We start from the raw sequence: 16,609 nt of genomic DNA, 5'->3' as shown, positions 1-16,609 counted from the left end.
GTATGCCAAAGACCACACTTTTTCTTTGCCCACCACGACCCCCCCTGCCTGCCCCTTCCTGAACATCTCCTCTATATCTCCTATAAACGCTGCAAACAGGCTGGGGCTTAGTGGACAACCTTGTCTTACTCCCTTATACGTCTTGAAACATTCACTCACTCTTCCATCCACTCTCACTCTACTTATCGTCTCTTCATATATCTCTTCTATTTTTGTTACCAGATGCTCATTTATCCCTTTCTTTCTCAAGTATTCCCACAGTAAGTCTCTTTCCACATTATCAAAAGCCGCCTTCAAGTCTACAAAAAATGCATATATCTTGCTACCCCTCTTTTTTATCTCATTTCCTATTATATGATTCAAGATATATACGTTGTCCATAGTCCCTCTACCTTTCCTAAATCCCGCCTGCCCGTCTGGTAACGCACCCCGCTCATTCATTTCCTTCATCAGTCTTTCTTCCACAATCATCGCGTATACCTTATATGCCGTATTAAGGAGCGTGATCCCCCTGTAATTGCTGGCTGTATCCTTTTCTCCTTTCTTATATATGGGGCATATTATCCCCTCCTTCCACTCCTGGGGGAAGCCCTCTCCCTTCCACACTCCATTCATTATCTCTAACAACCTATCAACTTCCCTTTCAGTTCCATATATCCACGATTCGTTCTGTATACCGTCCCTCCCCGGTGCCTTTTTCCTTTTCAGTTTTCTTAGTTGTTGCTCTAATTCTTCTCTTGTTATCTCTTCTATTTCTCCCACTCTGTATTGTCTCTTTTCCTTTTCTTGTCTGTTTTCCTCACCCCCCAACAACTCACTGAAGTACTTTCTCCATTCCTCCATAGTAATTCTATCACTCACTATTTCTCCTTTTTTCTTTCTTTCCCTATTTATGTATCTCCACACCTCTTCTTCCGTCTTTATACCTTTCATCTTCATTTCTTCTTCCATCCGTTTCTTTTCCTTCTTCTCTTTGCATACTAATTTGTACCTCTTGCGTGCTCTCTTGTACTCTTCCTTCGTTGCTTTTTCTTTTTTCCAATTTCTTAGTTTCTTTCTTGCTGCTTGCTTCCCTTCCCTGCATTCTTTATCCCACCACTCGTTTTTCCACAGCCCCATCTTCTCTCTTATCTCTATCTCTTTTTTTTCTGTTGCATTTTTTACGTTCTCGCTCAGCTCCCTCACTTTTTCGTTTATTTCTCCTTCTTCGTATTTTGCCTCCCTAAGTCTTGCTCTATACTTTTCTTTTCCTTCTTCCGTCCAAATATTCTTCACAATTTTTTTTTAACATCCTTCATACTTCTCTCTTTCTCTCTTCCTTTTGTCCTCACTTCCAATGGCATATGATCCGACTCCACTCTTTCTCCCACCTTAAATTCTTCTATTTTATCCCATGCTTCTTCATTCACCATAACATAATCAATAACTGTCTCCCCTCTTGATCCAATATACGTGTACTCCCCTTTCTCGTCTCCTATGCAGTTTCCATTAAGTACGTCCCATCCTCTTTCTTCTACTAAGCTAACCAGTTCTCTCCCTTCTGCGTTTTCTATTCCATCTTTTGTTGGTCTTCTTTCTATTGTTGCTTGTTCTTCCATCCGCCTTCCTTTTCCCCCAATTCTTGCATTAAAATCCCCCCCAATCACCAGAGTTCCTTCTTCCTGCTCTTTTACTCGCTCTTCTATTATTCTCTTCGTTTCTTTCATACTTCTGCTGTATATTGTTACAATTCTCCATTTTCTCTGTTTTCTTTTTACCGTTCTTTCCATAAACCCTCTTTCTTCTTTTACTCCAGATCCGTTTTCTTCTTCCAGTCCCTTTTTCACACCCATTATTATCCCACCTTTCGCTCTCCCTTTCTTGCTTTCCCTCTCTGCATATTGACACTTCCACTCAAACTCTCTCGGCATTCTCTTTTCCAATCTTTCCCAGCCTTTTTCTTCCACCCACGTTTCTACCAATCCCACTACGTCAAATTCTCCCAAATACTTCCAAAACTCATTCTCTTTATTTTTTATTCCCGCTACATTCCAGAATACTATTCTTATTTGCTCGTTTTCTCCTTTATTCCTCTCCATGTTCGTTTTCCCTTTTCTGCCCTGTCGTCTTTTTCTTACGCTCTTATTCAAAAATTTGCTGTATGTAACTTCCCGTTTTCTTCATCCCACCTAAAACCTTTTCCCTCTATCCATATCTTTTTATAACCCACTTTCACCCGCAGTCCTTTTTCTCGCTCTTCTTTGGCTAGCGTTCTTAATTTCTTCTGTGTGTCTCTCTCCTTTTTTGTCATATCATCTTCTATGTACACTCTCTTTCCTTTTTTTTTTCTTAGTTTCCTTTTATTTTCCATAACTTTCCGTTTTTCCCCCCAGCTCTCAAGTTCTGCCACAATCATTTTTCCTCCATTTATTTTATACATCTCTTTCACCCTTACTTCAACCTCTAATTCTGCCTTCATCCATTTTTCCAGTTTCTTCTCGTTCTCACATTCCTCTTCATCCAGTCCCGTTACGACAATATTCTTTTTTCTCATTCTTTTTTCCTGCTCTTCCATTTTCTCCTCCAATTTTGTCATTTTTTCTTTTAATTCCATCTTTTCTCTTTCCCATTTTTCTTCCTTTTCACGCATCATACTTTTCAGTTGTTCCAATTCCCGGCTCATCTTCCGATTCTCTTCCTTTATCTCCCCTACATCCTCCATAATTTTTTCCAACATCTTTTTCATTTCCTCATCCATTGCCTTTTTAACAGGTGATCTTTCCACTTTTTTACTTTTCCGAAATGGGTTAATCCTCTCTTCTGATTCTCGTCCTTCTTCTCTTTTCCTTTTGTGATCTTCGTCTCTCTCGCTTTCACTATCACTTTTTTTCATTCTACCTCGTTTTTACTTGCCGCTTATCTTATCGCGCGCCGTAAAACAGGTCCGCTCGCTTCGACTGCTCGAATCGGACTCTCATCGTACTTTGTATTCCGATTGTTTTTCACGGCACTCTTAAAGATGTTATAATAAGCTGAACCACAAAAAATTGTTTTATTTTTTTTTTTAGTTAGCTATGAACCAAATGATAACTTTCAATACATCATTAGATTCAGAAAAAAAAACCTTACCAGACTTTGATTTTTTTGTTCATTGAAATCGGGTCATAAATAAAAAAGTTATGGGTTGAGGCGTTTTTCATCAAACAGCCTGTATTTGATTTTTTAAGCCATGCATGAGAAGCTTGAATATTAATTTCTGGTTGTTCTAGTTCTTTAAAATATCTCCCATGTAAAGACTTTTGTTTTATATTTGCTATAGTGTCAGGCTATTTGGCTCAACAATATCTGAAATTATATTATCACTTAAATTTAAAGGTGTGTAACCTTTATCCGCTGAAACCAAAGCATTAAAAAAAGTGTTATCACGAGCTCTTTTGAGAAAATAATTTTTTAGTGAAGCAATTTGATTATGTTGTAGAATTTCTAGATTTGAAAAACCCCTACCACCATTTTCGCGTGGTAAATTAAATCTTTCAATAGCAGATTTGGGGTGATGTTTACAAAATTTTGTAAAGAGAACTCTAGTTTGAATATTTATATTCTGTAAATTAGTTTTGGACCATTTTATAACACCAAAAGAATAGGTCAACAATGGAACAGCATATGTATTAACTGCTTTAATTAAATTATTACCGTTTAATTTTGATTTTAAAATAGATTTAATTCTTAAATAAAATTGTTTTTCTAAATTTTCTTTTATAATTGAATGTTGAATATGATTTGATTGATTAATTCTCCTTTATTTAAATTTTTAATGATTTCTCCTTCTTTAGTTATATATTCTAAATTTTCGTAATGACCGCGACATATTGATTGCGTTTTACACTTATCAATACCAAAACTCATGCCAATATCATTTGAGAAATTTTCAGTTAGTAAAAATAAAATGTGATTCTTTTTAGATGCATAAAGTTTTGTCATCCATATAAAGAAGGTGATTTAATTTGGATAGTGTGGTATTATTAAGTCTAATATTGAAACCATATCCAGTGCTATTTAATAGATTTGTCAAAGGATTAATGGCTAGACAAAACCATAAAGGACTTAAAGAATCTCCTTGATAAATTCCCCGTTTAATTTGAATAGGCTTGGATTTTAATTTAGTATTGTTTATTATGTAATTATTCATGATAAATCGTAATACCTAATACAATTTGTCCGTGGTTACGTTGTCAACAAAAACAAAATTTTGAAAAAAACTTTAAAAGTGTAATAAGTTTACAAGAATTTTCAAGTGATTCCGAAAAGAAATTCACAATGATGTCAGAATCCGAATTAGAATGCCCGAGATTTCTGAAGCAGCAAAAGCATGAATTGAAAATTTGTTACCATCCAGTCGAATAGTGAACCCAGTACCAGTGGATCTGACCGAGGGTCTGATGTGATTGCAAAACTTAATTTGGGAAATATTAACAATAACTTAAGTGAAGTGAGTGAAAGTGTTTTTTTTCAAAACCCAGTTTTAAATAATTGTACGTTCACAATAAATATTAATAAATGATTTCGCTGAACTCTTTGTTTTTTGTAGTTTATGTGATTCGGCACATAAAATAGTCAATTTTGCTATTTTATGTGTTTAATCACATAAAATTACACTTTTACCTTGTCATTTGAGTGACACAATTTGTCATTTTTATGACGTTTGAAGATAAAAAAATGAATTGTGGTTCAACGCTGAACACAATACTTTTAAAAGAAGGTAGATAGGTATACCCTCACTCCTCTCGACGCTGCTGGTATACAAATTTATGCAAATATTTATTTGTTGATAATGTGTTGGTTACACTGAGTTTCCCCTAAATAATCGACATTTCAGAATGATCTACATAAAAATATCATTCTTTATGTTATTAACAGTGATTAATAAAATTGTATGCGCTACTGAAGACTGTCGGAATGTCGCCAATGTTTGCATCAAAGAAAGCAGTTGCGGAAATTGTAAACGAGCACACAGTTGTTGTGTCTGGTGCAGCGATCAGGTATGTACTACATTCATTCTTATAGACTAGGTATAACCAATCACAAATTTGTATATTAAAGTATAAGTGGATAAAAAGGTCTTTAAAACACGCGCGATTGTTCGGGCACGACGGCGCAGCCGGTGTGTTCGAAATAGAGCAAGTGTTTTAAAGACCAGTTATCCACGAATACTTTACGCTATTTTTTTTTATTGGTACACTTTGAAATCATAAATATTACAAAAAATGGAAATAAGAACGTGAATACATTACTGATGTGACATGAATATACCTTTCGTTGTCATGGAAAATGAAAAAAACCAAAATTAATTTCCAATCTGTCACTTAATCTCACTATATTATTCACATTCATTTAAAAGATTAAGATTGTTGAATATTTGATTAAAGCTTTTGAAACGTTTGTTAGTAGTATTTTATTTGACATTACAAGGTACTCCTGTCAGATCAATCATTAATAAGTTAATATTTAGACTTCACGTTTCTCCAGTCCTCTCGGATTGTTGATGATGCCATGGAAACTTTAAAAAACGCGCGTTTTTAAAAGTTCGATTTATACACGCTCAGGCGTGTTTTAAATGAGCAAAATAACTTACCAATAAAAAAAATATTATTTTTTATATGAAAACGCTTTCCTGCCTTTTTTTAATTTCAATTGCGTCATTTAAGAATCGTGTTATCAAGGCGATCTTTATTTAACTAAACTAAGACTAACTAAAGACCGCCTTGATATTATACATAATTAACTTTTATTTCCAAAAGAAAATTAGTTAGTCATCTATGCACTACAGTTTGCAGGTTTTTCTTAAATTTAAATTTGTTGACTGTTGTGACCAACTTCAGGATCATTTTCTCTGCGAAGCAACCGACCATTCGTAGAGTGATGTTTACGAAGTTATTATAAATGTTTCTAAATCGTAGGTGGCTGTGCGCTATGCGTTAGGTGCGCCGCTACGCCAACTAGACGTTAGAAATATTTATAACAACCCTGTATTTATTTTTTAAGAGAACATTTTTTTTGCTCAAAATCATTTTTTTTAATTTTATGGCTCTGAATGGAGAGATACGGGAAAATTGATTGGGATTACACACGTTTTAAACCTTATATCAAAGGAATGCAACCTTAAAGATTCGTAATTTTTACAAATTTTTTAATAGGGTTTAGCGTGCGGGCGGTAAAACTTAACTCACCCGGTACTGTTTAAATTGTCTGTTATTACAATCATGAAAAAAAGGTCACCCCATCAAGACAGGATGTATTTATCGTTACGGATATTTTTATAATGATAACAACTTTGAAGGTACTCGGTTTATATTATTATTTATTTGACAATATTGAAAGCAAATATGTAAGGAAGATGTGTCTCTAACGGAATGCCGTTTTCCCTGTCATCCATCCAAACATTATGATATGACGCTTCCATAGTTTTGGCGCCATTGTCATCCAGTATCGTGCCAAGTGGTGGCCGTCCTTATGAAAAAAAAATTATGCTGTCCTGTGCTGCCGTTTTTCCAAATGAGTCGAAAGATCGATTTTTTTTTAACACTGGGATGTGTTCAAATTATTTTAACCATGTCATAATTCAAATAAAAGTGTTTTTTATATATTTTTTCCGAGTTCTACATGAAGGCAGTAGCTCGTGGTTAAAATATCTGTACAACTTTCAATAACACCCTGTATAGACACTAACATATACAGGGCAAGTCACATAAGGGTTATTTCCGAATTTATTTTGTACGCAACCAAAAATACTAATGACGTAATGTGATTTAATTTAGTAATCAACGTAGGTATGTAATTTGGCTAAAAATGTCACAATGACGTTTTCCTGTTCTGATTAATGAAATCAAAAATTAAATTCATCAACTGTCATTTTGACATTTTTAGCCAAATTACATACCTACGTGGATTACTAAATAAAATCACATTATAAATGGTATCAACTGGTCAGCCTAATTAGTATTCTTGGTTGCGTACAAAATAAATTCAGAAATAAACCTTATGTGACTTGCCCTGTATATTGACAATTCAATAGTCTGATTTACACAGATTAAATTTTAAGTGTCCCAGTTTTGTTTGTCCATCAACCGTACGTCAATGTACGAAAATGTATGTGGCAACTGTGCGAGTAGGACAGAGTTGACATTTCTTTGACAGTTCATAATCGCGCTATTTTGAAAATTGTCAAATCAACGTGCAATGGTATAAAAAAATCAAATGCGCGCTTATGAAATGTCATACAAATGTCAACTCTACCCCACCCATCACACAGTTGCCACATAAATTTTCATACATAGTTGCCATACTTATCCACAATCATTTTGAATCACCCAATATAATTTTTAAATTATATTACTTAAACTAGGTGGCTATAAATGAATGTGTCTTTTCTTCTTAAGTTGTGAAAATTTTTCAAAAATTACTTTAGCAAACCTGATAAGTACATACAATCTTAATTAACAATTGGCGTACAAAACATCAATTTGACATTTTATGTATTAATAAATTGTGTCAAATTGGCGAGTACGCCTATGTTTATGTCAACTATCACGTTAAAAAAGAATTGACAGCAGAATTACCAACAATAGTATTACCTACCAACCTACGAAAAAAAAGACACATTCATTTATATAGTCACCGGGTATTTGTATTACTGTTACAGATCAGATTAAAAATGGGCAGTCGCCACCTAAGCTAATTTTAATATTATTATATCAAGTAATGATAATTACTATTTTCATTATTACATTAATTTGTTTGTATCTAATTAATACGTATTTCTTTATATCGGTTATTTCTGAAAATTTGTTTTACACATGAGCGTCTTCATTGCGTATATTTTCAGGCTGATACATTCAAGGCTAATCGATGCAACATTGAAGAAAATTTATTACAGTTCAAATGTAATTTCCGTTTTATTGAATATAACAACGAAACGAAATCAACAATAAAAGTAAATAGAAATTTTGCAAACTTTGATGCTGAATCTTCAGCAGTGCAATTTCGTCCTAATGAATTCGACATAAACCTCAGATATGGTGAATTATGACTCACACAACATAGATCTTTTTTAATTTCTATAATCCATCTTTTAGGCGAGGCTGAAAACATCACCGTTTACTTTCAACCAGCAAAGAACTATCCTCTGGATCTATACTACTTAATGGATCTTACGTTTTCCATGAAACAAGACTTGAAAACTCTTATAAATCTAGGTTCCGAATTAACCACGACTTTGGCAAAGTTAACCCAAAATTATCGCATTGCTTTTGGTTCTTATGTGGATAAATTAGCAATGCCGTTTTATTCGATGACTGACCGAGAAATTGAAAACCCTTGTATTATCGAAAATGAGAATTGTGAACGAGGTTACTTATTCAAACATAGACGCGAATTTACTAACGACACAGATGAGTTTATTAAAGAAGTCTGAATTATGAAATTAAAAACAATTAAAAACCCTGATTTGCATTATTTTTAGATAGAGCGTAGTGATGTTACTGCAAACTTGGATAATTTAGAAGGAGGAATGGATGTCTTGATGCAACTACTTTCTTGCCAAAAAAGGTTAAATTGGTTGGATATATCAAGAAAGTTGGTGGTAATTGCTACAGAAGGAGGAATGCATCTTGCAGGCGACGGTATACTGGCAGGAAGCATAAAAAGAAATAACAAGAAGAAGTGTTTAATTGATGACGATGGAAACTACATGAACGACACTTTATACGATTATCCTTCTCTAGAGGAAGTTCACCACGAACTTAAAAGAAAAAAAACAAACGTCATTATAATGGCAAAGTCCACAATTCTTGACTACTACAAGAAAATGGCTAAACTTGCTCAAGATACATTGTTTGTCGGAGAACTTGAGGCAGAGTCCATGAACGTCTTGCAGTTAGTGGAGGATGGTTATTATGCTTTCATGAAACAAGTTGCTTTGTCTGTAGACACAAAAGATATTGAAGGGCTTAAAGTTGACTTTTTTGCTGAGTGCGTTCCAGGAGAGATGAAGAAAACGCACACTTGCGACAACGCAAAGGAAGGGGAACCAATTAAGTTTCTCATCCAATTAATGTTAACTGAATATCAAAGTAACTCTTCTGTAATTTGGTCAACCCTTTTTATTATACATTAATTACATATGTACATTCTTTTTAAGGCAACTTTATACGTCGAAGAAAGTAAAGTTAGTGAAAAAATCAAGCTGAATATTAACTTTGTTGGAGCAACATGTGATTGTAGTTATCGTTCAAATAAGTTACCTTATAAATGTCAACATGGTAAACCTGAATGCGGTAACTGTACTTGTGACGATGGATGGTAAGCGGAAACAACATCGAGAGTTTTTAATTTTTTAGCAAGTAATTTATCCAAAATAAACTGATTTTTGTTTTGAATTATTTTTATCTAATAATAAAATTATTATTTAAAGGTAAATTTTTCAGGACGGGTATCGATTGTTCCGAATCTTGTGTTAATATCTTAGAAAAGTGCAGATTTAAAGATAATGATTATGTGTCACTGACTTGTTCCGGATTGTAACTATAAACATTGTTACTACTAAAATTATTACTGATAATTTTATTTTAGTGGAGATTGCATATGCAGCAAATGCGAATGTTATTTTCCTCGCTCTGGAGAATATTGTCAGTACGAATGTCCTTTTCCTACATCTACTAAACTGATTTGCGGAGGCCATGGTGACTGCATCGAAGGCAAATGTCAATGTCGAGGACAATATATTGGTGACGACTGTACTTGTCTAAATTCCACCGAGGACTGCAAAATTCCTGGCAGTGAACTACAATGCTACAATAATGGTACATGTAATTGCGATAAGTGCAGCTGCAGCGAGGGCTTTTATGGAAAATATTGCGAAAAGTGTGACACATGCAACGGATTATGTAACCATTATGAATCTTACGTTATTAAGAAAGTCGTCAAAAATGAAGATGTTGAGAGTGTAGAAAATGATACCGTTCGCGTTACAATCGTCGAAGATTTGGATAATATACAGTGTGTTTACCGATATGAGGAAGAAGAGAAAAAATGCAACGTTAATTTTCAATATATAATTAACCCTGATAGATCAGTAAATATAAAAGCAACAAAATCACAATGCAGTGCACCCATAGCTGCTGGCATGCTTGCTATTATTATTATAGGTGCAATACTGTTAGCCGGAATATTGGCAATTTTAGTAATCAAAGGAAGAAATATGTATCGCGACAGGAGAGAATATCAGGACTTTATGAAAAAACAAAGTCAAGGGACACAGTCTGGAGAAAATCCACTTTATAAATCTCCTGTCACTCAATATGATAACCCAATGGAGTTGGTGCAGCTACACAGTAAACAAGAATAAATGAAAATGGTCTCATTTTACATTTTCATGTTAGTCAAATATGTAGTAGATCTGTTTTTATACGCTTATATGCAAAATGAATAAAGGAAATTTGCTTTATATTGAGCAATAGTTCATTTTTTGGTATCTAAGTACATTTACCCAAAAACCACGATCTTCTCGGAGAATAAGAGTCAGTAACCCCAACAGCTAATAAATCATTTTGTTAGTTCTGCTTAAAAGTATACTGCCAATACCAAGAGCAATTTAGGGGATGTACAGTCGTGAGCATTAAATCTTGGTCGTCAAGGTCATTTTGAAATTTCCCGCTTCTGTCACAAATTAAAAATTTTGCCTGATTAATTAGGGCCAATGTCAATAAAACATCAATAAAAAAAAATGTGACAAAGTTTTATTCTAAATATTCAAAATTATGGCCCCAATATCGTATTTTAACAGAGTAAAAATTATTTCGCTGATAGTGACGGATGTGTCAGAAGCTAGGGTGGTAACCCAGTTGGGATTTCCAAAAAGTTGACAAGATCTTGACAAAACAAGACAAATAGAATTTATTAGAGGTTAGCTCGTTTCACATTAGAGCATTTTCCGTTGCGTCAAAGAATGACCTTGACGACCAAAATGTATTACTCGCGACAGTACGTACAGTTGCGGAATTAAAATTTCGGGCACTATTTTTCTGTCACTTCAACAAAATCTCTGTGAAGCACCTTCTACTGTCATCATGACTGACATTCAAAAATTAAACATGACAATTTTTGAATGCCAAAAAGACAAAAACATGACAAGAGTAAAAAATAAGGTTATTAACGTAAAGGTTGTTTTAGAGTTTATATCATGACATTGACAATACTGCCCGAAATTTTAATTCCGCAACTGTACAACTGTATACTGTTGCGGAAACTCATCCTCCGGAAGTCCGGAAGTAACTTACGAAGTGCTACGTAAGTACTTCACAACGAGAACCTCTTGTTGTTTTTTGTACGCCATGTATAGTATTCTCAATTTGGTTGTAGGTCGTAAAATTTTATTGCATACATATTATGACCGATTAACGGGCACAATGGTTGTGTGTGTAAAGGTTGGGAAGCGGCGCCTGCCATTTGCCGTACAATGCAAAATTGAGAACAGTAAAATTAATTCCTACATACTACTGCGGCCAAAAAATTTCGTCCGTCACTTTCAGGGCACTGACATAAAGTGTAAACTACCCTTAAGCACCAATAACCTCGCTTTTTTATCATTATTGTCATTTTGACAATCTGTCATTCAGTCCATCGGTTCAAATTTTGTGAATACAAAGGACAAGTTCCACTCTTACACAATCACCATACGACCGCTAGTGGCACTAGAGGCAGTCTTGCGACTATTTTTGGATTAAAGTACCAAACGAGAGAACCGTGGAAATTATACGAGTATATGCCGTAATTTAAAAAAAAATAAAACGAAAGACATTAAGGCAAAAACAAGGAAATGGAACATTTATTTTTATTTAAATAGCTAAATCAAAAGATAAAATGAGTGAAGTTTAAAATTAATACTTTGTCATCGCTCCATCCGCATTTATAATTCGCCTTACACGACGCGACATGGAGAGGCATAAATCTCGCAGTCAAAAGTTCTGCCCTATTCCGAAAAACTTGTCGCCGCTGTTGCAAATTACGAACCAATAGTCCCCACATGTTTTCTATAGGGTTCAAATCTGGACTGCGACTCAGCCAATCAAGAACGTTTATGTTATTATTCCTGAACCACTCTGCTACCCTATGTGCTGTATGCACTGAACAATTGTCTTGTTGAAATATGAAGTTAAAATTCGGAAAAATTCTTGAAACTGAAGGCAGCATCACATCTTCAAGAATCCTAACATAAACATCGCTGTTGAGCCAATCTTCTACATGCAACATTACCCCGGGGCTATCTACTGAAATCCATGCCCATATGTTTGCCGAAAATCGACCGCTCCTTTCCGTTGTCTGGACATACGGTTCATCATACCGGGAGTTCCTTGGTCTGTAGACTGTTAGGCGGCCATTTGGACACGATTGAAACACTTTTTCATCCGAAAAAATGACTTGAGCCCAAAAAGCGTCATCTCTTGCTAGATGCTCCAAACAAAATGCCATGCGGGCCTCCCTATGCATAGGTGTAAGCCTCAATTTCCTTGCCGCGACATGATTCTTAAGCTCGCTTCCTCTTACACGGCGACGAGCGGTTCTAAAGGAACCTGGGAAACCGCTTGTATTTACCGCTTCAACAGCCGTCATAAAAGGACTATTGCGTAATCTATTGAGAAGCATATTATCTTGTTCTGCAGTAGATGTGCTAGGCCTCCCTGAGCCTTAGCGTCTTTCAATAGTCCACTTTTTACTACTTTAATCTTATTAAAATTTGATACCGATGGCATTTTGCTTGACTTTCAAAAGTGACAAGTAAAAACATCAGTCATAATGACAATAAAGAATGGACTACACCGATTTTTTTGAAATGACGGAAAAATGACGGACGAAATTTTTTGGCCGCCATAGTACATCAAACGTGCGTGTTCAGCCAATCAGAGCACTTGCTTTTATACAATCAAAAATGTCGGATTCTCAAATTGTTTTTAATAATAATTGTATTTTTAATAACTGTATAATACCTAACGTTAGAGTGTGTATTCTGCCAAAAATAACACGACCTAATTTTTTATACCTGATAAATTTCCCAATTTTCACTTAAAACTTTATTCGTTGATATTTGGGCATTTTTATTCAAAGCTGGAGCTAAAGCTCTCTGCTCTAACCAGAATAAAAATGCCCAAATTCATCTCGTAAAATTGTCAAAGCAAAGTTTTCGTAAAATTGAAAAATTTATCCGATAAAAAAATTATAATCTGTTTCAAAATCAAAAATCCACCACTTGTTGAATTATGTTGGCAGAAACAAAGAAATCCCTAGAATAAATTTCATTTTTTTGGGTTGGCTCAACGTCCCGCCAAAATTTGACATCGAACTGTTGAGTTTATTACGTAACACAAAATAATTATTATGTACAGAAAGATGGTAGCTACCATATCATACCTTTTGAGTGAAATAATAAAATGAGAATAAAAAACACGATGAACTACGACCAAAACGACTGTCAACAGTTTTCTTTCATAACCCCACTTTTTCCGACACTTGCAAACACACTAAAAACAAAAGTTGGCGACGTTGTCGGTTGTATTTTCGAGGTAGAATGCAGTGTTGGTGGATTTTCGATTTTGAAACAGATTATAGGTCTTGTTATTTTACCTTCGATTATTTTTTGCATTCACAGTAGAATTATTTTTTTACTTTTTCACTATTGCAGGTTTTTGTACTAGATAGAATGTCTCTTTGTTGTATTTTTTTGAATTGCATTACCTAATAACTTAGTTTTTTGTTCGACACTGTCAGAATTTGAGAATTTTCTCCTGTGTGAACGGATTTTGATAAATGTCACAACTTGTCAAAACGAAACGTCAAGCTAATTTTAAAGATTTTAAGCGATTTGGAGCCTTTAAGGGGCTCGTCGAACAAAAAAAAACGTTGTATTCAACTCGTTCGTGTGTAAATTGGGCCTTTTTTGGCATGAGTGGGCCAGTTTAAAACGCTCGTTTCACTCGCGTTTTAAAGGCCCACTCGTTAAATAAACTAGGTACTATGGCGGCCAAAAAATTTCGTCCGTCATTTTTCCGTCATTTCAAAAAAATCGGTGTAGTCCATTCCTTATTGTCATTATGATTGATGTTTTTACTTGTCACTTTTGAAAGTCTCTTGCACAAAAAGGAATGTCCCAAGCTGAGATTTCGATGGACCTTCATATACCTAAAAGTACAATTTCGTCCATTTTTCAGAAATGGAGGCAAAATGAAACTATTGAAAGACGCCAAGGCTCAGGGAGGCCTAGCACATCTACTGCAGAAGAAAATAATATGCTTCTCAATAGATTACGCAATAGCCCTTTTATGACGGCTGTTGAAGCGGTAAATACAAGCAAATACAACGGAAAGGAGCGGTCGATTTTCGGCAAACATATGGGCATGGATTTCAGTAGATAGCCCCGGGATAATGTTGCATCTAGAAGATCAGCTCAACAGTGATGTGTTTATGTTAGGATTCTTGAAGACGTGATGATGCCCTCAGTTTCAAGAATTTTTCCGAATTTTAACTTCATATTTCAACAAGACAATTGTTCAGTGCATACAGCACATAGGGTAGCAGAATGGTTCAGGAATAATAGCATAAACGTTCTTGATTGGCCGAGTCGCAATCCTGATTTGAACCCTAAAGAAAACATGTAGGGACTTTTGGTTCGTAATTTGCAACAACGACAATTGATTCGGAATAGGGCAGAACTTTTGACTGCGATTACTAATGCATGGCAATCATTACCTAGGAATTATCACAGAGATTTATGCCTCTCCATGTCGCGTCGTGTAAGGCGAGTTATTGATGCCAATGGAGCGATGCCCAAGTATTGATTTTAAACTTCATTCATTTTATCTTTTGATTTAGCTAAGTACTTAAACAAAAATAAATGTTTCATTTCCTTGTTTTTGCCTTAATGTTTTTCGTTTGATTTTTTAAAACTACGGCATACTCGTATAATTTCCACGGTTCTCTGTTTGGTACTTTAATCCAAAAATAGCCGCAAGTCTGCCTCTAGTGCAACTAGCGGTCGTGTGGTAATTGTGTAAGAGTAGAACTTGTCCTTTGTATTCACAAAATTTGAACTGATGGACTGAATGACAGATTGTCAAAATGACAATAACGATAAAAAAGCGAGGTTATTGGTGCTTAAGGGTAGTTTACACTTTATGTCAGGGCCTTGAAAGTGACGGACGAAATTTTTTGGCCGCAATAGTACTATTTGTTCTGTTTTGTGGTTTATAGCTATTAAGACAACAAGTGTTTTATAGACGACTTAAAAATCGAGATCGTAGTTTAAATCAGAGCGACCGCAGGGAGCGAGGATTTAATAGATCATGGGCCAGTTTATAGAAAGAGAATTAAATATTTAATTTGAATTAAATTTTAATGCGCCATTAACCCTTGAATCCGAAACTTGGATTGGTTCAATCTGATCACGTGTTCAGTTAATCTCGCATTTGATTACGATTAACTTAATTTCATTTCTGTAAACGGGCCCCGAGATTTTTAAACTATAAAACACGCGTTGTCTTCAAGATTTTTTCTAACACTAACATCTTATCAGACATTTTAATAAATTCAGAAATTATTCGAGGCGCGTCACAATACACAAAATGCAGAGGTTGCCGTGGATACTATGGTAATAATATCAACAAATTTGGAAAAAAACAATTTTCATCGTTGAAATGTGCCAAAACGTTCCAGAAGAAATAAGAAAAAAGGGGCAATTTGTTACCAATGAAGTCTAAAAGTGCATTCGAAAAGGTGTATGTTTCGTTTCAAGGCCGGAACAATAAAAAAAAAAGCATCACGGAGGTAACGGAAGATGTCATTTTGGCTTTTCTTGATATGGGGTAAGCGTGTAGAACTTCATTAAAAGTTAATTCACACTACGGCAAGAATCATTTGAAGAAAATGTAAAGATTGCCAGTTTTCGATGGCCGGGCACTTGCATTGGATGAAACAGCAGAAGTTAAAGAAGATGTTAGGAACAAGAGCACGAATCTAATGTGGCAGTTCCAATTCAATAATTGTACTTTTCACTTTTGTGATAATTACTGTAAAAATGAAGAATAAAATGCTACTTGAATGATATGTGTGAGCGTATTTTATGACTCTATAAGATACGTTGCTATTGACGACGTGTCTTATAGAGAAATAGTTATTTATGGTATAAGTGGGTTATTTAAGATATTACCCACGAGAGGTATTTGTAACCTACGAGGGCTTGCCCGAGTAGGTTATTACCTCGAGTGGGTAGTACTTAATAACCCACGTATGCCATACAACGTTTTATCCAATATTCCAAAATTTTTAGATAATGACATTATTGATGAAATTCTGCTCCCGATGGGTTATGGACGTTAATAACCCACGGTGCTAATGGCAACGTGGGTTATGTATGTTATAACCCACGGTGCAAATGGCAACGTGGGTTAAAACAACAGACTAGTTATAGCCCAGTTTACTCAATTAAAACTAACTAGTAAAACACGATATTACTATTGAATGTTGGATAAAGTGTATTTTATGGGAAACATAAGGTGTGAGCTCAAATGCACCATGGATACAGTAT

The 16,609-nt window shown here is 35.0% G+C and overlaps 2 protein-coding genes across 2 annotated transcripts; one reads left to right on the top strand and one right to left on the bottom strand.

Moving 5' to 3' along the window:
* Positions 1-2,125: 2,125 nt before the first annotated feature.
* LOC138138607 (golgin subfamily A member 6-like protein 22) lies at positions 2,126-2,872 on the bottom strand. Its single transcript, XM_069058594.1, has one exon. The coding sequence runs from the start codon at positions 2,870-2,872 to the stop codon at positions 2,126-2,128; it is 747 nt and encodes a 248-aa protein (XP_068914695.1).
* Positions 2,873-4,805: 1,933 nt separating this feature from the next.
* LOC138139539 (integrin beta-nu-like) lies at positions 4,806-10,480 on the top strand. The gene is made up of 7 exons (XM_069059848.1): positions 4,806-5,018; positions 7,862-8,054; positions 8,112-8,443; positions 8,498-9,118; positions 9,176-9,336; positions 9,462-9,554; positions 9,607-10,480. Exons 1-7 carry the CDS (start codon positions 4,857-4,859, stop codon positions 10,379-10,381), a joined length of 2,337 nt encoding a protein of 778 aa, XP_068915949.1. The 5' UTR covers positions 4,806-4,856; the 3' UTR covers positions 10,382-10,480.
* The last annotated feature ends 6,129 nt before the right edge of the window (positions 10,481-16,609 follow it).

This window comes from Tenebrio molitor, chromosome 9, assembly GCF_963966145.1.
Source record: "Tenebrio molitor chromosome 9, icTenMoli1.1, whole genome shotgun sequence".
Taxonomy (NCBI): Eukaryota; Metazoa; Arthropoda; class Insecta; order Coleoptera; family Tenebrionidae; genus Tenebrio; species Tenebrio molitor.
Note: the sequence above shows the minus strand (reverse complement) of the source record. Positions and strands in the feature narration are given on the sequence as shown.